Source organism: Chrysemys picta, chromosome 2 (assembly GCF_011386835.1).
Source record: "Chrysemys picta bellii isolate R12L10 chromosome 2, ASM1138683v2, whole genome shotgun sequence".
Lineage (NCBI taxonomy): Eukaryota > Metazoa > Chordata > Testudines > Emydidae > Chrysemys > Chrysemys picta.
In genome coordinates this window covers 152,429,667-152,454,790 of record NC_088792.1, presented here as the reverse complement: position 1 = coordinate 152,454,790, position 25,124 = coordinate 152,429,667, and the positions used below count along the sequence as shown (strand labels likewise).

General features: G+C 44.5%; 1 protein-coding gene across 3 annotated transcripts; it reads right to left on the bottom strand.

Annotated features, from left to right (window-relative positions):
* Positions 1-1,494: 1,494 nt before the first annotated feature.
* C2H2orf42 (chromosome 2 C2orf42 homolog) lies at positions 1,495-22,725 on the bottom strand. 3 transcript variants are annotated; one of them, XM_005285216.4, is made up of 9 exons: positions 22,309-22,725; positions 14,623-15,457; positions 11,352-11,462; positions 10,911-11,015; positions 7,246-7,350; positions 4,675-4,782; positions 4,263-4,363; positions 3,224-3,386; positions 1,495-2,179 (listed from the first exon to the last, which is right to left on the bottom strand). In XM_005285216.4, the coding sequence occupies exons 1-9, from the start codon at positions 22,618-22,620 to the stop codon at positions 1,971-1,973; spliced, it is 2,049 nt and encodes a 682-aa protein (XP_005285273.3). In that variant the 5' UTR covers positions 22,621-22,725; the 3' UTR covers positions 1,495-1,970. The 3 variants fall into 3 exon arrangements, with proteins under 3 accessions (XP_005285273.3, XP_005285274.1, XP_023961379.1); XM_005285217.5 differs by having other exon boundaries at positions 21,966-22,381; XM_024105611.3 differs by having other exon boundaries at positions 22,031-22,362.
* Positions 22,726-25,124: the final 2,399 nt, after the last annotated feature.

Below are 25,124 nucleotides of genomic sequence, written 5' to 3'. Positions count from 1 at the left end.
GGCCAGTGGTTAGCCTAGGTGCTTCAGTTCTAGGAGCTGCAGATTCAACTTCTTCCCCCCCAACACCCCACCCTGTTAAGCAGGGTAGGTGTTGAATGCAGCTGTGGTGGGTGTGCCTCGAACTTTCGGCTCATGTCCTCTTGCCTGTGGAAGCTGTTCCACTTTAATTAAATGGTAGTTGGGCCAGCAACTACCTGCAGCTTTCCCTGCAGTCCAGTGGCTAGGGTGTGGGAGAGGTGGGTTCATATATGCCCTGGTGTTTGTATACCCTCACCTTTTTGTTAGACTGATTGGGGGGTTGAAGCTGTTTCACATTAATTAAATATGATTTGGGCTAACACCATCCCCACTCTCTAGTGCAGTGGTTAGGATACTCACCTGAGGTGTAGGAGATCCTAGTTCAAATCCCCCAGCTGCCTGTTCAGCAGGGGTTTGCACCGGGATTTCCTGCCTCCTTGGTGACATCCTTTGAGATGGGCCATCCTTGTCTGAACCCCACTCTCTTTCTCAGGAGGCCATTGTCATCTTGGGACAGGGAGGGGATTTGGACAGGGATCACGCCCCTGTGACTCTCCCCAGGAGGTGGGAGCCCCAGTTCACACCCCCTCAAAAGAGCAGGGGAGTGCCCTGGGGTCTGCCATAGCCTGGGTGTGTATCCTCATCATGGTGGACAAAGAGTGAGTGGGGGGTTTTGCAGCCAGCTGCAATTACTCTTTAATTAAAGCAACAAAAGGCCCTGTAAAATGGCCCTTCTCCAGGGACAAGGGCTTTACCTCATTAGCTAGAGACCTTCTGAGCAGGCACAGTGGGGATTTGAACAAGGGTCTCCCATATGCTAGCTAGCACCCTAATCCCCACACCATAGGGGGCTTCAGTAGGGTCTGTTGACCCAGTTAATATGTAGTGAAAGTGGAACAGACTCAACAGAAAGGATTAAGGCAGTTCTCCCATCAGATTGCCTCCTAGCCCAGCACTGAAGCTATTCATTTGAGTGGGAAGAGATGAGGTTTCAAATCAAGCAGAAGGGGGAAGTGAACCTAAACCTCCTACAACCATTGAATACTTCCTGTTTGATTTTGATCCTGCCACTCTTGGTCGGTAGGCTTGAGTGTTTTGCACACACCCGAGCTGCTGTTGAACAGGAAACACGTGACCAGAGCTTGGAGGAAGGGCCTGATCCAAAGCCCACTGAAGGCTGTGGAAAGACTCAGCCATCAACAGCCTTGGGATTAGGGCCTAAAACTGGCAGGAGAAGAAAAAGCAGCGGCCGTGCCATGACGTGCAATGCATTGCTTGGTGTGGCTGCTGCTCTCTGAAGCAAGTCTTAAGAACCCTTCTGTAGCCACATTCACCCACCCATCATAGGCATGACTGGCTAACAGCATTTTTGTAAGTCCAAAACCAAAACGGACAAAGGGACCCTCTTACGGGGGTTTATCTCCTTTTAAAACTGCCTTCCTCCCGCCAAAAGAGGTTGAAATAAAAAAGCAGCACTGTTTTCCAGTGTGCTTTATTTAAAAAAAATATTTTAACATATGGCATAAAATCAGACTATGCCATGATGGTTCATGTAGTAATACAAGGCTCTAGCTCCCTTCGTAATATATTGTCTTCTCCCATCTGTGAGCTGTAGATAAGTCTGTTTTCCAGGGGGAAGCAATAGAAAGGAACTACAACCCAAAGGTTTGAATGCGTCCTGGTGATTGGGATTGCAGAGGTGTGTTCTGAATACAGGACAGTTTGAGTGAAGACTACATGTGAAGCAGCATCAAAGTATGCTATTTATAAAGCAGGTGAGGTGTCTTTCCTCTAGTGTAGGTCCGGTGGCTATTTAGAAATCAGAAAACATCAGCTTTACCGAGCAGTTCACTACGGAACCCCGTACAAGTTCAATGCTAATACTGCCCCGGGCCGAGAGCCCACGGAGCAGGGCTGTGCAAACTTAGCGGGGAGAGGGGCTGGGTGTTAGGTCAAGGAAAGGTGATGGTGGTTAGAGGCGTCAGCTCCAGGGTCTGTTCTAGTGAAGGGCGTTGCTCCTGGTATTCAGTGGTATGTCCATTCCTGTGATGGCCATATTCAAACTTAATCCTCAGCTCACCAATCTTGGACTGGGGTAAAATATCTGGGATCCACTCAATAGTGAACGGGGTCGGTTCCTTCTGATCAGGTGATGTGTTGCCTGGGGGAAAAGAAGCAAGAGGAGGTAGCATTTCAGCCGTATCACGCTAACAGTGTATTAGCCGGAGGTAATAAAATGACCTCACAGACAGGGCTGGTTAAAGCTAGGCTGAAAATTAAGGCTGGGTATCTGTAGGCATAGCCAGTCATTTAGATGTCCAAGTACCCAATCTGTGGGCACACCTAGGTTGCCCAAGTGGCATTAATTGTGCCATAATAATGAAGATTGCTTAAAAAATGAACCCCACAAACATGGGCTCAAACCAGAATTCCTGGCCACTTTCGCCACAGAATTAAATCATGTCACCTGAGACTCAATGCCCCGCCCCTTCATTAGAATAACGCTTGCTTGCTTTCAGTTGTTGTCATGTCTGTAAGATTTTTGGATGGGGCCTGTCTAAGGACATGATTATACAGCACCAAACACAGTGGGGCCTCTACGTACTACCATGATGTAAAACCATCCCCATTTTGCAACAAAAGGGTTTTCTCAGAGGTCTTTAACAAGACGATGACACGAGTGGTGGAGCTGACAGTACTTGGCACTTGATTTCATCCAACACATTTACAAAGGAGGACAAAGCATCACTAGCCCTGTCTAACGCTGGGGACACAGAGGTGAGGCCACTCACTCACACTGAGGCAGGGTGAAGTTTATCAACACGAGGCCTGGACACTAGTGGAAATAAGTGGCGCATAGATCTTGTTCCGACCCTCTGAAAGGATGTGAATTTCGTCCACAGAGTCAGTGGTAGAGCTATGAAATTGCCCCATTCTGTTCACTCCCTCTGAAGCATCTGACCCCGGCCACTGGGCTAGATGGACAACTGGTCTGACCCAGTATGGCCAGAACTAAGGACTCCTCACACACAAATGAACCCAGGTGTCCCGTCTGTTTCCCCCCCTCCACCCCCTTATGCTCAGACCGTTGGATGACCGTTGGATGACCGTTCTCTCTTTTCTCAAACCAGAGTGGTAGGATCTGGTCAGGAGGTAAGAGCTGCTTCGGTTGATTTCACTCTTCTTCCCTCTGTTATAAACTTACCAACTTTGAGGAAGGTTTTGAGTTCCAAGGGCCGGAGAATCGGCTGCTTCTCCAGGCGCCCGTATGTCTCCGCGATGCTCTCCACTTCAACCTTCGGGCACTTAAACAGCTCATAGGTCCCATCCCGGTTCTGGATGAAGCTGCGTGTGATTTCCAAGGGCATCTTGCAACAGAAGCCAGGCACAGATGATCAGCACAGAGCTTTAGTGGCAGTGCCAAATACAACTACTACCAAGCTGTATTTGGCACTGTCCCTTAGCCTGCAGACTCTCAGGAACAAGGCAGAGCAGGGGCGTACAACCTCAGCTTCACACGCGCCTGCCCACCACCTCTACAAACCCAGAAAGTGGACAGTGAGGGGTAAGCCCATCTGAGCTTACAGTCCCTGCCCAGAGCTCCAGAAGAAAGAACCCCCCCCCCCCCCCGAATCCATCACCAAAGCCCTTGCTTCTAAGCTGTAGGAGGTATTCCTGTCTGACCCCAGCTCTGGTGATCAGTTAGTCCCTCTAGCTGAGGCTGGACTAGGCTCGCCTGATCCCTGCTCAAATGTTCCCACCGAAGGAATTCTGCCAAATAATGCTTTCCGCTGATTGCAGACTTTCCAGCTCAGAATCACTCTGTTGTGAAGCAATTGAGGGCCCCAATTCTGCAAACTCTATGGGCTTGTCTGCACTATAAAGGCTTTGCCAATATAACTAAACCAGCAGCGCCCTCTAGTGGAGAAGCAGTTCTTTTCCAGGTATACTTAAGCCACCTCCCCTCCCTGAATGACACAAGCTATACCAGCAAAAAGACACTTGCTGGTATAAGCTGAGTCTACATAGGGGGGTTTCAGGCTGCTACATGACAAGGCCATGCTGATCAAACTTGGTTGCATAGATCTGACTTTACCCAGGTGAGTAGCCCCGTTGAACTCAATGCGGGTGTTTGCGGGAGCAGTGTCTAGCTCTGCCCTGTCTCCTCTCCAGCCTGCTGACCTAACCAGCTGGGCTCCCTGCTTGGTCTTTAGCAAGGAACCAGGAGAACAAACAGGCCTTACCTCAGGAGTGTCAAATATTTGCTTGACCTGCAGGATGTTGGTAATGTGCCAGGTGTATTTGGAGAAGGTACCCAAGGGAAGGGCATCTTTCCGGACAAAAGCTGTAAACAGGAAGACCATATTACAGATGTAGGGCTATCGCTGTTCTATATCCGATGGCTCCATATCCCATCACCAATCCCCAGAGATAGCCAGTGGTCCTTTCATTTTCTTTGTAACCTGAAGGAAGCACGGTGCATTGCAGCCCGGCTAACAGTGTACCCCCAACCTCACCCATAGCTTTTATACTCACACTCCCAATACAGGGCCTAAAAACACTAAACTAGTCAGATTTCTGCATGGAAACCACCAGAGATTTCCTGGTGTTTAGATTTCCAAAGCTTTGCGCTAATGAGATCATAAGATCTTGTACCTGTAGTGGAATTAGGCAGCCGTTTCTTTGTGCTTCCTATGGAAATCCTCTGCTGCAGGGCATCGAAGAAAGACTGTGGTATATGGAACACCAGTGGCTCTGGTTTGCCTGCACATTAAACCACGAGGAGAAAAAAAAGGAGCAGTTTGACTGGAAACAGGTGGTATGGGACATGATATGAATAAATATTCTTAAGTGCTTCTACAAGGATTTGGTTTCACTAGCACAAGAGATAATCAGTTTTGTTTTCCCTTTAAGGTCTTGTCAGATCTCACAAGCTAAGCAGGGTCAGGGCCCGGTAAGTAACTGGATGGCAGACCTCCCTAGCTAACATTGGGTGCTGCAGGAGGGAACGTACCCTCTGCGTCAGTATCAAACCAGTGTCCCAGCATGGAATTAGGGGGCACTGGCCAAATTCCTACTTGGACAATTACATTTTGCCTAACTAAATTGCTCCTGCAATTTCAATGGGCTACGGAGCTTTTTGCTTCTTGCCCTAAATGGCAGTGTAGCATTGCTGTGTGCTGTTAACTAAGCTGCCACATCCACTTTCAGTAGAAGGTGAAATGATTCATGGTTGCGAGGACAGATCTTCAGCTAGTATAAATCCACTGATTTCAGTCTACACCGAGGATCAGTAAACGGGTCCCACTTTACAATAAGATTCCCTTTACAAAGAGTTCATAAATGATTAACAGGTGTAATAAACAGTTAATCAATAGCCGTAGAGTCCAAAAAGTTGCTTGTAACCAACTACAATAACCTGCTACTGACGGGTTTTTATATCCGTCCGTAGCACCTTCCTCCCATATCTGTAGCATGCTTCTAACACCACTTATGAACCCATGTACCAAGTGTGAACAAGCAAAGGTTTGTAAAGGACTTTGAGGCCTATCCGAATGACATGCACTATACTGAAGTGATCTAGTTCTCATTAACGTTTGCTGCAGCAGACCCTGACTACCCAGGGTGCATTGGCAACAATGGAGATGTACAGACTACAAATGATGTGCCAGTAAAGGATTTTTGTTTTAAAAAACCTAGAACTCCTGCTGGCCGGAAGAAGTTATTCAGCCACTGGACTGGCTCATAAAAACTGTGCCGAGGCATATCTTTCACCCAACCCCACCCAGACTTTTCAGGAAGAAAATCAGCGATAAGGTTGGCGTTCCCCACACTTGAATTTCCTCAGTACTGGAAAATCTTTGGTTGCTAAAGATCATAATGTTTAAGATCCCAAATCATGAATGGTTAGATTGTCCCTAGTGCTTCCTCAGCGGAGCACCCCGCTGCCCTGCACAGCCAATAAGGCCTACCCAGATTTTGGGTCCAAGTTAGGTGCAGAGCATATCCCTGTGAGCCCATGGGTGGGGAGAGGACAGAGAAGAGCTAGGATTGGATGGAGCTTCGGCCCAGCTTCACCTGCCCCAATCGCGCCACCAGCTGTCAGAGGAACAACTCAATGCACCCTTGTAAGGACTGCATCAGCGTTCTTTATTCCAGACACACCTCCCCGAACAAGAGGAGAACAGGGGAGGAGCTGTGTATCTGAGATGTCTCCACGGCACAATGCATCCTGCAGCTAATGCACCACTCCTTCGCCTAAAGACACAATCTAGCCTTAAGGACAAAACTCATCCCAGTGCAGAAGGCCAGCACAAAGCCTAGGGTGACCAGACAGCAAGTGTGAAAAATCAGGATGGGGGTGGGGGTAATAGGAGCCTATATAAGAAAAAGACCCAAAAATCAGGACTCTCCCTATAAAATCAGGACATCTGGTCACCCTAACAAAGCCTCATGCAACAATTCAGACCATGTTTGATGTTTACAGCAGTGGTTCTCAACTAGGGGCACACAGAGGTTTTCTAGGGGGTACTCAACTCATCTAGATCAGTGTCTGGGGGATTGTGACTCCCAGGAGTGGGGGTGTCACAGGATGGGTTTAGGGGAATTGCAAGTGCAGGGCCGGTGTTAGGGGGTGGCAAGCAGGGCAATTGCTCAGGGTCTCGTGCCACAGGGACCCCTATGAAGCTATGTTACATGCTTCAGCCCCGGGCAGTGAGGGGGGCTCGGGCTTCAGCCCTGCCACGCAAGGCTCCGGCTTCAGACAAGGCTCCCAAGTGAAACACAGGCTCAAGTATCACACTGACATGTAAGTACAATATTTATACTCCAGCTGATTTGTAGTTCTATGGAAAAAAGGAGAAAGTCAGCAATGTTTCAGTACTAGTGTGGCGGTGACACTTTTGTATTTTTGTGTCTGATTTTGTAGGCAAGTTGTTTTAAAGTGATGTGGAACTTGTGGTACGCAAAACAAATTAGACTCCTGAAAGGGGTACAGTCGTCTGGAAAGTTTGAGAACCACTGCAGAGAAAATCAAGACTGAAGAAAACACCCATATCAAATGAAACACTTGCCCCACCCCAGCCACATGCTCTTCTCTCTTTGACCCAGCAGATATTTAAAGCTGATCACAACTTAGCTGCTTAACTATTGTTGCTGCTTTAAGAATGAAGCAGCAAGAAGACAAGATTCTAGGCTCTCATGAGGTGGTTCCCAGACAACACTTACCATCAAATTGGTAATGCATGGTTTGATGGATGCGTTCGGTGACACTGGCCAGCCATTCTTGGAAGGACAAGGTCACCTGTGACTCATCCAGCAGCTGATTACAGGCTAAAAGAAAAGGAAACCCTTCATTAAATACAATTGCTCTCTTTAAACAGAGAGGATGAGCATTCTTCACTTCTCCAATGCGGTTCCCAAAGGAAACAATAAGCAATGGAAGGCCACATACATGCTGGATTCACCAGAAGCTTTCTGTGTGCATACATATATACCAAAGTATATTCAGCATTACATTTATCAGACAGTTTCCAGAACTTGATGCCCTTCACTAAATGCAAAGCAGAAATATAGGGTGCAGAGTATGTGAGAGCAATGAACAGCAACATTTCTGCTATGATGAAGAAGACATTGTATCCACTATGCATCCCATTTTCAGGGGGTTATAATTACAGTTGAGTGAATGTTTTTTGACTAATTGTTTTTCTGCCGAAATTATTTTTTTTCGGGATCCAAAACTATTTCTGAATTTGGGTTGAATATGATGAATAGCTTCGGCCGGGGAAGAAAATTCGGAAACATTCTGTTTCAACAGGAACAGAGGGTCCTGTGGCACCTTTAAGACTAACAGAAGTATTGGGAGCATAAGCTTTCGTGGGTAAGAACCTCACTTCTTCAGATGCAAGTAATGGAAATCTCCAGAGGCAGGTATAAATCAGTATGGAGATAACGAGGTTAGTTCAATCAGGGAGGGTGAGGTGCTCTGCTAGCAGTTGAGGTGTGAACACCAAGGGAGGAGAAACTGCTTCTGTAGAAGCACCTCACCCTCCCTGATTGAACTAATCTCGTTATCTCCATACTGATTTATACCTGCCTCTGGAGATTTCCATTACTTGCATCTGAAGAAGTGAGGTTCTTACCCACGAAAGCTTAGGCTCCCAATACTTCTGTTAGTCTTAAAGGTGCCACAGGACCTTCTGTTGCTTTTTACAGATCCAGACTAACACGGTTACCCCTCTGATGTTTCAACAGGGTCATTTCAAGACCGAATTTAAAAGCAAAACGTTGTCGGCTTTAAAAAACAAACAAACTTTAAAAAAAAAAGGTGGAAAATGCCCAAAATGAAACAAAGGACTCAAGACATTTTGGGTCAATTTGATGAAAATATTCACTTTGGCTCCAATCGAACCAGATTTTTTTTTCAGATTTTTTGGGGCAGCCCCCAACCTAAAAAGCCATTATTCACTCAGCTCTACTATTACAAGTCATTGGGGCCCGACAGTTGGCATGTACAGCCAAGTGTTTGTGTAACTTACACACACACCCCTGCAACTTGACACCTGATTTTCAGAAATGCTGAGCTCAACTCAATGGGAGCTGCAGGTGCTCCGCTTCACAGAAAAATCAGGCCTTTCATATTGCGTATGAACTTTCATATCAACTATATCCCAAAATGAGAGTCGGAACTCAAACCGGCACAGACCTGTGTGTGTGGTTCATTTTACATGCTGTGAGAAATTGTATTGAAGTCAGTGGAACTATACACAGTGCATAAAGTTAGGCAAGCATGTAAGTCTTTGCAGGATTGGGGACATAATTACATTTTGCTCAACTAAATCCTCCCTGAAATGTCAATTGGCTGTGGTGCTTTTGCTTCTTGTCCTAAATGGCTGCGTAGTGTCAGTGTATGCTATTAAACAAATTGCTATATCCAATCCAGAGTTGAAAGCACTGTCAGTAAAGGGTAAGCACCTGTTATGAGCTGGGAGAAACCTTGCTACACGTTGAATTAAAACCCCATTGAGGTTGATAGGTGCAAACTCACACTTCAGTAAACATAACTGTAATCATAAGCCTCCATCTAAGACAAAAAGTGTGTGTGTACCTGGTCAGTGACTCCTATTTTGGCTGTGTGTGTGTGTGTGTGTGTGTGTGTGTGTGTGTAGTACATACGTACACACAGACAAGGGCAGAGGCAAAAAGCAAGATACCCAAGTAGGAGCCTGTATGAACAGCTTGACCCTAGAAAAAGCTAGAGAGTGTTTTCGGGTCTAGTGTTGGCCCAAGAGGCTTGAGGACTATAAGCTAAGAAACTGCTCCTTTTGTTCTTGGTTCCTCTTGCATTCACAGGAGCAGGACGTTGTTCGTTCCTTGTGAATACACAAGATTGCATCAGAGAAAACACCAGACTCCATCAATGTCTATTTCCAACTGGAACATTCCCAGGGCCCTGAATTCTAACTGTCCGATTGGGTCAAAAATGGGCAAACTCCTCTTACTACTGCTCGTAATCCCATTGAACTGTAGCAGGATCAGGCCCCCAAATAAGAAAAAGTAAGATGCAGAGACAAGGAACAAAGATATTTTCAGCTGAGAGTTGATGAGATACAAGAGGGAGTCAGAGATTGCAGTAACTGGTTTTAAGCAGAGAAAAGGAAAACTGATTTGTTCGGTCTTTGCTCTCATTACTTTTTCTAGGAAAGAGCTAGAGTACTAAGAAAAATCTAACAAACCACTGGCAATCATGAATTTCATGTGAATAAGGAAAATGAATAAATAGGAAAAGAAAATGTTTATTTTATAAGACCCTGATCCAAATACCATTAATGTCAATAGAAAGGGTCTCACAGGTTTCCAAGGGAATTGGATTGAACCTTAAGTCCCTAAGTATCTATCACGGTAAACAGAAATAATCCTAAATATAGAGAGAAATAAGCGATCCTAAAATGAGAGGTAAATAAACAGTTCTAAAATATACATGTATAAATAACCCAAAGAAAGCCAGGAGTTATTTGAGTTAGTGCCGTTTGCACTTGGTGTGTCCCCAGCCAGAACGATAGTGTTGGCTCTCCCTTACATAGAATACACTGGTGTAACTCTTCTGGCTTTGATGCAGTAACTCAAGAGTAAAGGAGAGGAGAATCAGGCCCCCAGACTTTAGAAGATCAGGAGACAGAACCTGGTTTGTCTTTTTGCACAAATATTTGCCACCGCGTGGTTGTAAAATGCATCTGTTCACTGATTCTGGCAAAGAATCATCTCACACAGACATGCAGCTGGGAGACGACACAAAGACAGTGACAAAGGCCAAAATAAAAACTCAAGTCAGTTTTCTATTCCCATTTGGCCAAACTGTTCAGTTTCATCTTCAACAATTTTTTATTTTATATAAACACAACACTATCCCCGCTACAGACACGTTTTTTTTAAAAACTCGGTATGAGAAGGCACAAACCCAAGCAGCTACACAAGAGAGCGTCAGCACCATCTTTCAGACAGACACTGTTATTCAGGTGTATAGTTTTGCCAATATGCAGGAGGAATTACAGAAGAGCAGCATGGAACCATCAATTGCAATAAGAGAGCTTAGGAATATAGGGTCCGATTTTCATTTGCAAACCTGGAGTTATTCCAAAGGAGTTACACCAGCGTAAGCAAGAGGAGAATCGGGCCCATAATGTTTCTTTCACATGGGTTATAACAACTTTGAGCCAAATCACCAGCTGGTGTAAATATGCACGGCTCCATTGACTTCTATAGAGCTATGCTAATTCACCACAATTAAGGATCTGGCCCGTGGTTTGCAGCATTTTTTTCCCCACTCACTAGGTATTTTTGTATTTCTGCTGCTCTTATGGCTGAGCGAAAGAGACCGCAGAAATGAAACTTACCTTGTCTTTTTAGTGAAGACGCAACAGCTGGCTTTTTCAGTCCGCTTTTCTTCAGATTGCAGTTGGCTGGATCTTGAGCCAGGAGTGGACTATTTCCTTGTGTACCTTAGGTTCAATTTAAAAAAGCTTTAGCGACACACTCTTTGTAACCTGCAGAGCTAGAATAGTAGCTTCTGATCGTCAAGTTTAACAACTGAGATCCCCAGGGGCTCCATCCTTGCATAGGGATGGAATCGACAAGGTGCTTCCACTTCTAACAACCAGCACTCCAAGTGCACACAGAGACAAGACAGAGGAAACATCTAGTTTCATTGAATCCCGTTAAAAAAAAAATCACAGGCCGGTTAGAAGATTCAAATGTTCCTCCAAATCAGCAATGACCTGGTCCAATCTACAGACACCCACTGAAACCCCTATTAAAGAACTGAAATGGTCCCTTACCAGATGCTTCATCTTTTTTCCTCTTTTTTGGCTTGGAAGCAGTGGGCTCGCCAGCCTGCACGGTGGATTCAGGATGGCAAACTAACTGGGGCACTCTGATCCCTTTGAGACCTGGAAAAAACAACCCTTGAGTCTTTATAACTAATCAATTATAATTAAGCGCTAGGTTAATGCAACATCCCTGCCCCCATCCTGCAAACATGTATGTGCATGCTTAAATTGACAGACGTGCATAATCCAACTAAACTCAGTGGGGCTACCCACGTGTGAGGTTCCTTATCTGAAAGTGCAAGATCTAAACTTAGTCTGTATTTTCAAACATTCACAGCTTTGATCATTTCTAACCATTTCTCCCTCTCCACGTTAATAAGGGGCCTGTTTCTGCAAATCCTTACTCACCACACAAGTAAGGATCTTGGACTGTCAATAAGCCACATATCCAGAGTCCAGCTACCTTGAGTTACAGGTGTGAAAAAAATATGTAGCAGCTTTTAGAGTGAGAAAAGAGCTTCCTTCCCACGTGTACACGACTGTTAGAATTAAAACAAAACAAACAAACAACTTTGGTCATCCCCAAAAGAGAATTGTTTGACAAGTTAAAAGTGAAAATAGGGTGAGGGATTGAGGGGAAGGAGTCATAACTAAAAGCATTTTCCATTTTAACAATAACACTTGCTACTAAGGAAATGCTAGGATATTAGAGGTGGCGGCGGTGACGTTGGAGGGGCAAATCAAAAGGAATACAGACATGGATAAGAATCATAGAATCATAGAATATCAGGGTTGGAAGGGACCTCAGGAGGTCATCTAGACCCACCCCCTGCTCAAAGCAGGACCAATCCCCAACTAAATCATCCCAGCCAGGGCTTTGTCAAGCCTGACCTTAAAAACCTCTAAGGAAGGAGATTCCACCACCTCCCTAGGTAACCCTAGATGTCAGTGTAAGCTTAGGTCTCCATTCCTTCTGTGTGCGGCGGCTTTTGCTTCCATATTAGCGATCCTAACTAATATCAAACCACAACACATCTCTGTATGGCCGGCACAACAGCTACAGTATTCAAGGCAAGATTCATTCATTCCCAGTGCAAACAGATACAACTCTGACTTCAATAGGAACTATACCTGTTTGCACCAGGGTTAGCTGATTTCCAAAATACGGCTGACAGGATTGCTTTGTAATTTAAGAGGTAATGAACTCAATAGGCCAATTCCTCTCATGGGGTAGCCCCAGCAGGTTAAACGGTGTTACATGAGAGATTAACCAGGCCCAGTATGTACATGTTGGCAAAATGGTAGTGAAAATGGACATGGTAATGGCTGAACAATAACCATAATACCTTGCACTTCTTTAGCACTTCTCACACAAAGATCTCAAAGCACTTCACTAATCACTTAAGCCCCCAAAGTTACTAGGTATGATCAGTTCTATTTTATAGATGGGGAAAGTGAGGCACTGATGGGTTAAGAGACTTACCTAGGGTCACACAGCAAGTCAGCAGCAGCGTTAATGCATGTTAATATAGTTTGGCCAGTTAGAGCCTGGTTCCGATCATACACCAATTTCACACCACCTAGCACAATGCGACCTTGATCCGTGACGGGGGTTCTCCCCTGCTCCCCAATACAGATAATAATTTACACTGGTGTAGCACCAATGCGTAGTTTTGTTCCTGATCTTAATTACACTGGCATAAATCAGAATTAGTCCCGTAGGGCCAACTTTTTGAAAGGTATTTAGGCACCTAAATTTAGTAAGGGTATTTATGCTAGATGCCAACTGGAATTTTCAAGAGCACCTCGGTGCCTAACTCCCATTATCTAACTTTAGGCCCCTAAATACGAGCAAAATCAAGCCCTTAATGTTCACGTAGCCAATCTGGATTAGCTAGATGTTGGAAATAATTAGTTTACTCAGCTTCCACACAAGTGTTCTTTTATTAGTCCAAAGGCCACTTGATGTAGATTACCTCCAAAATACAAATACAAACATATACCCACTTTTACACTATGTCCTAGTGACAATATAGTTAGAAGCACTGGCCAAATACTCACAACAGTATACCTTGGGAGATACATTCATGTCACGGCATGACTCCAGAAGGGGAAGGAACAGCTTTGACAAAGAAACCCCTAAAGCCTTGCTTTTTATACACTATAATAAATGACATTATTGCTGGTTACTGGACCTTAGCTAAATCCAGAAGAAGCAGCTTAGGGCGGAATTTTGTCCTTTCCCTTCCACTGAAGACCTGATGAACCTCATCAAAGTTTTCTGTCCAATTAAGCGTGTTACCTCACCTAAACCTTAAAGAAGATAACCCTGGTATTTCAAGGGTCACTACCGATTAAACACAAACAATCCTTCTTTCTCATCCTCTCTTCTTCTGGCCACATAGTTTGGGCTTGTCACTTGTGCTAACATCCAAACTCAGGTTAAAACTGTCATTCATCCAGGCCCGATGGAGGTCTATATTCCTATCCTAGTGAAACTTTTTAACTTCTCCCAAACCAGGCATCCTTCCCTGCAAAATAAAGAACTTATCCACTCTAACCCAGGCCAGTAAGGAGCTTTCAGAGGCTGTGAGAATAGATTCTTTCAAAGCCAAAACAGCACAGTGCCGTATTTAAGCAGGTTGATTAGACAATCATCTCTTAACGTACATCACTTACAGGCCCAAATCCACCTCCCTACCCAAAAAAACCCTTTAAAGCCCATTAGACTTGTGTACCCATAACCGCTGAATGGAGAGATGCTCCCTCCCAGTTTAGCTACCCCAAAAGAAACACTCATCTGCCTCCCACTCCTGGGTTCTTGATTTTCTTCCACATAAGACAGCCCAACAGGAAGGAAGCCAGCCAGCAATGATCCACTGTGCTACTGCCTCTGACTCAGTACTCCCACCCAGACTATCCACATAAGGTTTCTGCTTCCTCTTCTAAAGTAAGTTACGTACATGGGGATGAGGTGGGTAATCAAGCCCGGGAAGGGGGCGATAGCCCCCTGTGGTTCTGATCTGCTGCAGGCCACATTTGTTTTCTGAGCCGGAGATAGAAATGCTCTGCAGACGGCATGGTTTAGCAGTCGTCAGATGGGGGAACGGACAGCAGCGTTCAGGCAATCCATCCCCATGCAGACATTCCCCATCAGTTGGAATACTGCTCACCAAACCCTGCGCTCTCTCATTTCCCGCATCCGCCCCGCCATCTTCTTTCACTCGCTTCGTCATTCTAAACCTCCCCGCAGGCCCACCCCTGCCCTAGCCCCGCTTACCGCTGGAATCGTAACTGAGGAAGTCCGAGAACTCCTGCGCCAGGGTCTCGTCGCTGGCAAAGGCAGAGATGCAGGCGAAGAAGTGAATGCATCTCTGGGCAGCCTCTTCCTTGGCAGAGCTGGCCTTGCTGGATTTCAGAGTCTGGCACGAGCAGAGAAACCTGTGCTCTGGCACATTCTTATTGCTCATCTTCTGAGCAAAGGAGGCGTGGAGATACCCCAAGCTGTGCTTCTGACTGGCCTTGCACTTCACTACCAGGATATTCTTGGTAATCCTTTGAACCAGGGGGCCGGTGGGCTCCGTTGCCAGCTGCCAGATGGTTTGCTTAGTTTCGGGGGAGGCCTGCATGGAGTTTAAGATGGAGCTTTTCAAGGTCAAAGGGGTGGCCTCGGTCTGACAGTTCACAGCCAGCTTGATGTGCTGGCACTGGTTTTCCACCACGCCTTGAGTGGCTGCCTTCAAACACGACGGGACATAGCAGCGTCCGGAGCTGAGCTGCGTGATGATGGTTCCATCCACAGTCTGGATGGTTGTCTCTGAAACCCCCAGCTCCACAAAGCACCGGTAGTCTGGCCCCCGGTCTCTCTGCCGTACTGAGTAGATCTGCAGATCCGAGCCTGTGATGATCTTCACGGCGTCGACGCCAGGCTGCTTCCGAGCGCCGTAGCGAAAAATCGTCCCACAGGTTTTGTTCTTGCAGCTCAGCCCTCGGGTGCCGTTGTAAGTGCCGCAGCGGGGACATTTCCTTATTCCCCTGAGCGTAGCTTTTCCCAAGTCTGATAAGAAGGCTGGGACTTTAGTCCTCACTGAGTTTGGGTCCATCCTCCAGGGAGCCTGAAACATCAGAGAACTCAAGAAGTCAATCAAACTGGATCTCCTGCTTCACTCCCTAGCTGCTTATATTATTATTATTTGTATTACAATCGCATCTTGAGGCCGCAATGGAGCTCAATGCCCCAGTGTGCTAGGAGCTGTACAAACACATAGTGAGAGACAGCCCCTGGCCTCAGCAGATCAACAGACAAAGCAGACAAAAGGTGGGAAACAGAGGCAGAGAGAGTGGAAGTGACTTGCCCAAAATCACATTGCAGGTCAGTGGCAGAGCTAGGAACAGAATCCAAGGATTAAAGATTATATTTCAAAGAGTGTCTTTACCTGTGTTGTTCATCACAGCTTCTCTTAATCAAAGAACTGAAAAGAATTTAGGACTAAATCTACAAAGGGTCCCCATAGATGCAGTCAGCCTCATTCATACATAGCCACTTTCCAAGCTGAGAGACTTGGATTGTGTGAAGCGGGGCAGCCACCAGCATATTCGTCGCCATGTCATCTAACCTGAAGAGCAGCACTGAAGGTGGGCTGGTGTTTTCAAACCCATGTCGGGGATCTGGATGCCCTATTCCCCTCCATTTCCTTGAGAACTGGGTGTCCAAATCCCTTATGCAGCTCTGAAAATCTCAGTCACGTTGGTTAAAATAGTGGTGGCCGATTGATCCTAGTGCTTCTTTAGCTGGAGGTGATGGTGGGAGCTCTTTCAAAAAAAACGTATAGCCCGAACATGATGCCGTGTGTGAGACAGAGAGACAGCGCTGTCTCTCTGGCTCACACACGGCATCATGTTCGGGCTATACGTTATTTTAAGTCTCTTCAGTCCAGGAGAAAGTAAAGTTTAAAGACACCTACTATATCAATAGGGCCCTTCATTTTTGTTTTTTATTTTATTTAATTTTCCCCAGGAATTTACTGATGTTTATTACTACAACAAAAAGAGGTGAAAATTGGTGGAAAAAACTATTAATAATTTTTCTGAGTAAATATCAGGGTTTATTTTGGTGGACAGAAGGATGGGGGGGGAAGTATGCAGTAGATTAATGCTTTGATGAATGGAATTTAATGTGGTTTGCTGCAGAACTAAAACAGAACTCAAAACACAGTTTCTCCTCTGAGTTTAAGAAAACAATATCGCTCTAATCCCCAAATAAAACTTTTCATTGGAATAAACAGTTTGCTGTTGTAAACACAGAACTATTAGCCAATAAATATTGACATTTAAGAATTGAGTCACATAATTTGTAGCGCATACATTCCACTTCATCCTTTCCTCCTGTTTTTGTTTTTAAACTTTCCTTGTGTGCTGGAACACATGCTGATACCAATTTTCATTTTCTTCCCATTTTAGTGGGTCAGATCTTTAAACCGTTCCCTGCTAACAGCTTGAAATGTGTCCGTGGTGGGCGTGAAATTCATCAGTACGTTCAGATGCGCAGGCACTTCAGGGCTTGCGTGGGTGCCTGTTTGTTTATTGTGTCTACCTTCTAGCGTTACTACCACAGGCTGCTTTGCATATACACACAGACTAATGTATTATCATAATAAGATGCAATGCATGTGACATATGTATTTTCCTAATAAAGCAAGTTATTTTCTATATATTTGAATGATACAACAGTAGGATGAAAATCGGAAAAAAACTAATAATATTTTTTGTAAAACCCAAGATTTTTTCAGTAAAAACCAGTTTAAATTGAAAACAAAGGAGCCTATATATCCATAATACTACTCCGCCCACCCTGTGGCCTGGTCTACACACAGTTTTATACTGGTATAATCATTTTGATTAGAGGTGTGTGAGTTTTACCAATTATACCCAGTGTTACATCAACATAAAGGTGCCTTATATATATAAGCTACCAGTATAACTTACTCCTGTTCCCTCTGTCCCATATGGGAAAAAGCTATACCAGTATAAGCACTTTTATACTGGTATAAATGCATCCACATGAGGAGGGCGGTACTGTATTACCTATACCCATATAATGAAAGCAGTATAACTTTTGTGTGTAGACAAGGTCTGAACTTAAAACTCTGATCAGAATGGCATTGCTATGATATTCTTACTAAGTAGGGATCTCATCTTTCAGCCCTGACTCAGAAGTAGGTCTGCTAAAGACACAGAGCCTCCCCCCTCTGGGTGTAAATCAGGAATAACTCCATTGATGTCAATGGAATTACACCAGTGTAAAACTGTGTTAGAGGCAAATCAGGCCCCACGAGACAACTCAGAGTTAAGGCTGCAAGGATCAGGGTCTTGACCCCTTGCTAGCAATCTGGATAGTACTCTAAGCACCAGGGCCCCTCAAAAGTATATAGGCATCTAAATGGGATTGTAATGCAGGTAGGGACATCTTTACCCCAATATAACGCTGTCCTTGGGAGACAAAAAATCTTACCGCGTTATAGGTGAAACTGCATTATATCGAACTTGCTTTGATCCACCGGAGTGCACAGCCCCCCCGACCCCCAGAGCACTGCTTTACCACATTATATCCGAATTCGTGTTATATTGGGTCACGTTATATCGGGGTAGAGGTGTATCTACATATCTTTGATGATCTGGGCCCAGGTGTCAAATGCGGGCAGAGTTGTCTCAGCTCTTCTAAGGCAGAAACACTGACTTCTATACAGCTTGTTATAAGGGGTCTTTTTAATGTGTCCTTTAAATAAATATAAATCTCCTTTCTCCTCTGCATGGACATTAACAATCCCCCAGCAGCTTTCAAAGTGTAAGGGTTTGCTCCAGGCTCATGGCCAAAGTCTGCTCACTCCCCACTGCTGCAGAGTGAGCTGTGCACTGGTTCTCTGTATGACAGCTGGCCTCCTGCCATGATGGCAGCCTCCCCTGTCTGTATGGGGCTGACAATGAGAGTTCCATATGTGGCTTGCAGGAAGTAGTCAATAGCAAACTGAATTGGGAGGAGGAAAGGCACTTAGAAATGTAAGGGTACATCCTTAGTGGTTATTAAGAGAGTGCGAGTCAGTCCTGTGTGTAGCAGTGAATAGGGGGATGACATGAAAGATAAGGTGAATATGAGAGCAGGAAAACGGATTAAAAAAATCAGTGAGATGAGGGAACAGTTGTGCAGAGCCCTGAAGGTGAAGATAAGGGGTGATGAACTATTTTCCACATTTGATTATATATATATCTGTGGGCATTACAGCTGGAGTTCCCAGCATGCTGGGAGGTGCAGACAAAAAAGTCAACGTTATATACAACAGGCTTATAAATCCATCTCTGCCTCCACCCACACCACCACAACGTCACCCAATAATGCTGCTGACGCTTCCTTCAGAGGAAAAGCAACATAGGCCATAAGTTGTACTCACATCTTCAGCTAAGAATGTCTCATGTGGGCTCTATGTTTGGGGGGGATGGGAAAAGGTGCGATCTGATGCTTTCAAGTCTTCCTGGAATTCTGACCAGTGTCTAGCCTCTAAATTTTAGGTGTCATAATAAAGAAGTTCCGTTAGATCTGTTGGTGGCAGACTGTCATGCTGTTGCTGTGAGGGCACAACAGAGCAGAGCTGCACAGAGGGTGAAACCTGGATCTACAATTAATGCAGCAGAAAGTGACCTTTGGAACACACTGGACATCCAGGAGTAGAATGTATAAGGCTAGGACTTTGGCAAAAAAAATGAGAGGACCAAGTGATCTAATGGCTTTTACTATACAAAATGAAATAAACTAGGCTAGGCAGAATCAGATTTTATTTATAATTTTGACTGGTAATATCAATGGTTCGTTGTAAGCTTTTTTAATTTTTATCTATTTAAATTTTCACAGTTGCAGGAAATTATGTGGGGGAGAGGGGAGGACCAAAATGATTTAATGACAGTAACTGTTGAGATTAAAAGTTAAAGTTTTATAACTGTTAAATACAAATTGTCAACGTCACATGTCAAAATACACAAAGTAAATACCCTTAAGTCAAACTCTAGTAAGTTCTCAAATAGTTCTTTTCTTACTTTGCCTATCTGTACATTTTGATCATTAATTAAAATAGTTTTGCATTGACTTCAGTGTACAGTGAAATCGACATTTACCGATAAATTACCCCAAAAAATCTCATTGTTCCAAGTCTAAATATAGCCAAAATTACTAGGTCAGAGAACAAATCCTTACTGAGACCATTAGCAATAGCCCAATGAACTTTGGCAGATTTCAGTTTTCTTACAATGTTTTGTAGGTGGGAAATTGAACTGAGTCCTCGCCAACTACACAAACACTATGCACTGAGACCTATTCACCTATTTGTGCTCAGAGCTATCTTATGATGGAGCAAAGGATGATGTCAATTTATTTCACAGGATGTGGACCTTGTCATAAGTGTTATTATTTGTCCGTTCAGTGCCAGCAATGTGCATGTGGATGATTTAGGTTGGGGATTGGTCCTGCTTTGAGCAGGGGGTTGGACTAGATACCTCCTGAGTCCCTTCCAACCCTGATATTCTATGATTCTATGATATTCTATGACAAAAGATGAGACACAAAAATAAAGCCATTTCCTGTGCCAATGAGCTTCCAATCTAAGCAAGACAGAGTCAACACTGGGAACCAGATGAAGAAATAAATTGGACGTTTGTTTTTATTTGTATGGTAATATTGTCGACTCACTTGTAGGCATTCAAAGAGATGAGGGCCGAGGAAGGATTTCAATGGAATAAGGCTGGCAATATGACAGATTCACCAAGGACTGAATGAGAAGTTATGGAACTTTGAAGAACAGCTACCAAACATGTACAAACTTGGCTCTCGTAAAGTAATCCTATAATGTTACAAATTCAGAGGAATCTCTGTTTTGTTATTTATATATATATATAAAAAAACAGCATGCAGCTGATACACAGAGATAATAAGAGCTCAGAAAATACTGAAGAAGGAAATGTCATATAGTTTGAAAGATTATTTTGAGGGATTATTTGGTCTTTGTTCCTTGATTTATATTTAAAAGATGCAGATGAAGAGCACAGAAGTACTATGTAAGCAGTGTGTCTGAATGCAGTTGTTTGCTAGGTGTCTTTCCTTCCTTAATCACACATGCCTTGAATTAAATAAAAAGATAATTTACAAGCTAGACTGAACAGATTGATCCAAATCATTTACAGTTTTTAGATCTTCCTAAATTAAGTGAGTCCAAATTTTGCTGCACTGTCAATATGCCAGGAGCCCGAGGGCTGTACCTATTTAGCATAATCATGAAGCAGTTTGCATCCAGCCTCTAATACAGAAGGGTAGTTGGTACATCAGATGAGTCAGAGCACACGATATCCTGATCCAGCATTCTTTGGGATAAAGTTCCTTTCGCTTTGCCACTATGAATTGATTACATGAACGTGAGGCAAAAATATTGTTATATAACAACCTCTGCACCATCACATCACCAAATATTGAAGAAGTTGTTGTGTAGATTGCTATAGCGTAACATCATGGTAACTCAATGGCTACTCTAGGCATTTCTGGCAACAACAACAACAAACAAACAAACAAACAAAACCCACTGTTGCTAATACTGGGAGTGCTGGTGTTTACAGTAAAGACACTAAAGTAGACAAGGCTCCCAGTGTTTTTAAAACCCTATCATTTGGCAGGTGCTCAGATCAGGGTTAGACACCACAATGCTTAAAGTGACCACAGGCGATTTGTCTATCTGTACTAAAACTATCACGGATCTGCATCACTTTTAACAAAAATGAGCAAGTTTTACCAACCCTCCCACCCCCAAAACCCTTGGGTAGTCACAGCCTCCGATAGTTGGAGGATATCACATTACAGCACAGGTTGACCTGATAGTGGCATTTCATGGTGATGCCACATCATGATACAAAGGTTTGTGATTTCCCAAGTGTTTTGATGTTTACAATGTAGCAACAATGCACAGAGCTGTTGTGAAGTTACCATAAAGATGCAAATTCTGTGTCTTCAAGGCATCATCACATCACTATACCAAATGATATGACATCACAATACAATGATGCCATGAAGATAATAAAGAATCCACAACCTGGTCATGTGCACGTCTACATCATCACATCAAGAGGCCAAACACTGTGATGGGATACTGATGTCATACCACAGTGACTTCATGGCATCACTTGGTACCAAACGTAGCCACATGCACTGCGGCATCTTTACATTGCGGTGTCACAGTGACTGCAGAGATGACACAGCATAGTGCCACAAAGGTACATGCGTCACAGCACCATAGCGACACTGATGACATCACACAAGCGGTATCACAGCACCACGGTTACACTTCCGTGTCACCATGGCACTGATAACATCACACAGGTGCATGTGCTGCAGCACCATGGTTACACCGATATATCACAGCGACATCGATGATATCACACAGGCGCATGCGCCGTATCACCATGGTTACACCTCTATGTCACAGCGACATCAATAACATTACACAGGCACATGCACCGCATCACCATAAACCGATATATCACAGCGACATCGATGACATCACATGGATACATGCGCCGCAACACCATGGTTACCCCGGTTGTGTCACAGCGACATCGATGACATCACATGGGCGCATGCGCCACAGCACCATGGTTACCCTGGTTGTGTCACAGTGACAGTGTCGCTGATGTCACATTGGTGCATGTGCTGCAGTGATGTAAGGAGGGTGCTTGCGACAGCATCGACGACACATACTGATGTCATCACCTCTCCCATACCAGGCCCCGGAGAAAGGGGCCTGAGGCCCCCTATCATCCCCCCCCCCCCCCATTATTTCCCAGTATCCTCTTCGGCCTCCCTGATGTCATTTCCTGTTCCGGGGGGACCACAGCCGGGCCTCTCCTGAGCGAGACCTCGGCCTCGCGTCGCCCTTACCTGGGCGGCCTCCCCAGGCCTCGGGTCCCAGCCGGGCCGCCTGCGAGGGGAGTCAGCGAGCGGCCTCCGCCATGGCTCCTTACAAACGGCCAGTGGGCTTCGGCTGTAACGGCAGTCCCCATTGGTCGGTCGTCCGTCACGTGGTGGGCAGGCTGAGCATGACGGGAAGTGTAGTTCCGCCTGGCAGCTGTTGGCGGGGTAGCTCGCTTGTAGTTGACTAACGCGCTGGGGCGAGTGAGCCCGCTCTGGCTCCTGCTCAGTAATGCGTGGGAGTGTAATTAATCTAATTAATGAATGAGCGTGAATTAGCATGCCAGTGAGTTAATGGGTGCGAGTGTAATTAGCACGAGTGGATGAATGAGCCAGTATGATCAGGGACCTAACTCCAGTATCCCTAAACCAGCAGTTCTCAAACTTTTGCACTGGTGACCCCTTTTGCATAGCAAGCCTCTGACTGCCAACCCCCACCCCTTATAAATTAAAAACATCTTTTAATATAGTTAACACTATTATAAATGCTGGAGCCAACACAGGGTTTAGGGTGGAGGCTGACAGCTCATGACTCCCCCCTTTCCCCCCACATAATAACCTCACAACCCCCAGATCAAGAACCTCTGCCCTAAACCTAGCAGAGGCTGGGACTGGACAAGGGATGGGTCACTCAAAATTGTCCTGTTCATTAGCCCTGAAGCATCTGGCCAGTCAGAAGACAGGATACTGGGCTCAATGGACTGATGCAATATGGCCATACTTAATGCGACTGCTAGCTGGTCTATGATATGAAGTTCACTGGCATAGTTATGTCTCTCAAGGATGAACGCCACACCCCTGCGACACATAGGTATGCCACCAGCTTAGACAGTGCTAGCTCAATGGAAGAATTCCTTTCCTCCTTTGGGGGAGGTGGATTACTTGTACTAACAGGAGAACCCCTCCCAACAGCATCTATACCAGGGGTAGGCAACCTATGGCACGTGTGCCAAAGGCAGCACGCAAGCTGATTTTCAGTGGCACTCACACTGCCTGGGGTCCTTTTAAATTAAGCTTCTTAAACATTTTCAAAACCTTATTTACTTTACATACAACAGTAGTTTAGTTATATATTATAGACTTATAGAAAGAGACCTAAAAACGTTAAAATGTATTACTGGCACGCAAAACCTTTATTCAGAGTGAATAAATGAAGACTCGGCACACCACTTCTGAAAGGCTACCGACCCCTGATCTATACTGACACCCTTAAGAGCATTATCACTGTAGCTGTTTAAGTATAGATGTAACTTTGTCAGTGAGTTAATGGGTGGGAGTGTAGCTGAGTGTGAATTAGTAATTATGTCACAGTGAGTGTGCAGAGGTGTAGACGTGAATTTGGGCTTGTCTAAATAAGAAAATTTGTACAATTTAGGATACTGTACCAACATAATTAAACCACCTGGACCTATCACTATAAAACATGCATGAACAGTTGTTCCAGAATAAGTGGCTTTTTGCAATTTAGCTTAATCGCTTTTCAAGGTCAGATGAACTAAAGATCACCCCCACATGCTTTTATACCAGAATAAGGGGAGTCATAAGGGCACTTATAGTGGCATGGGGCTTTAAAATCACTTTACAGGGGTGTAACTTTCCCCAACGAGCCCAGGATTGCACCTGAGTTTAGTGAGAAAAACCTCATTAAAAGCACACTGTCACTTACGTGTTGGTGAATTATACATTCACAGTGGACTCAGGGCCAGATCTTCAGAAGCATTTAGGCTCCTAACTTCCATTGATTTCACTGGAAGAAGCCTAAATAACTGTGAATCTTAGCCTAGGTATTCACAAGTATTGCCAACCCCAACTATCCAAAAATCATGTCAGGTACCCCTAAAAATCATGAGATTAGTTTAAAACTAATTTTAAAAATAAAAGGTGTTCTTTCATTTGACATCTAACTTTGAAGCTTACTGGTACAGCTTGGTCAAGCTTTTCTCTAACACAGAGCTAGAATTTTTTCTCCCCCCAATGAAAGCTGAGGATTCCAAGAGCTATGGTTTCAAGAAAAACAAAGCAAGACTCTTTGTACAATCATGAGAGGTGGCAAGAGTGTGACCCTTTCTAAAGCAGTAACACCATGGTGCAGTGTGGGAACGTGGGTTTTTCCTGTATAAGTCTCCAATGCATCACTGTCTTCGTTTGGTCCTCAGATATATAGTTATAAGAAGTCATTCACAAAATTCCTGTAGATAAATGAAGCAACAATTATCCAGCTACATACTTACCCTACAAGGAGCAGCAAAACTACTGCAAGTGTAGGACTGGAATGAGAGTTAAATTATATTAAGTCGGTAACAGACCATGGCCCTGAGATTTACAAAGGTCCCAGGCATGAGCAAGAGCCTCTAAGTTCCTATGGTGTTAGAAAAGTTTCAGGCTGAAAAAATTCCTACGTGTAATTCCCCCAATTACCAAATATTAAAATAGTGTGCCACTCATATATCCGTTTGCCAGCAGTGCTGATGAGCTATTTTACTAGTCTACTCTAGTCTGGTGACAGTGAAACACAGGCCACATTCTTATTGTCAATGGGCATTATGCCTGCAAAAGAAATGCCAGATCAGCCTCCTAGTATTTGACAACAGTTAGAGCTTGGGCATGCTAGAGGCTAAGCATTGTCAGCCAATGCCACTTACATTGGTAAGGGGATTGCATCTTTTGTGATTACAGAAGCAGAGACTATTCATTACTTTAATGCAAATTCTATTATAGATTTTCTATATTAAAATTAAGTAGAGCTCATAAGCTGATTTTGTTACTTGGAGAGGAAGGTAAGTGAC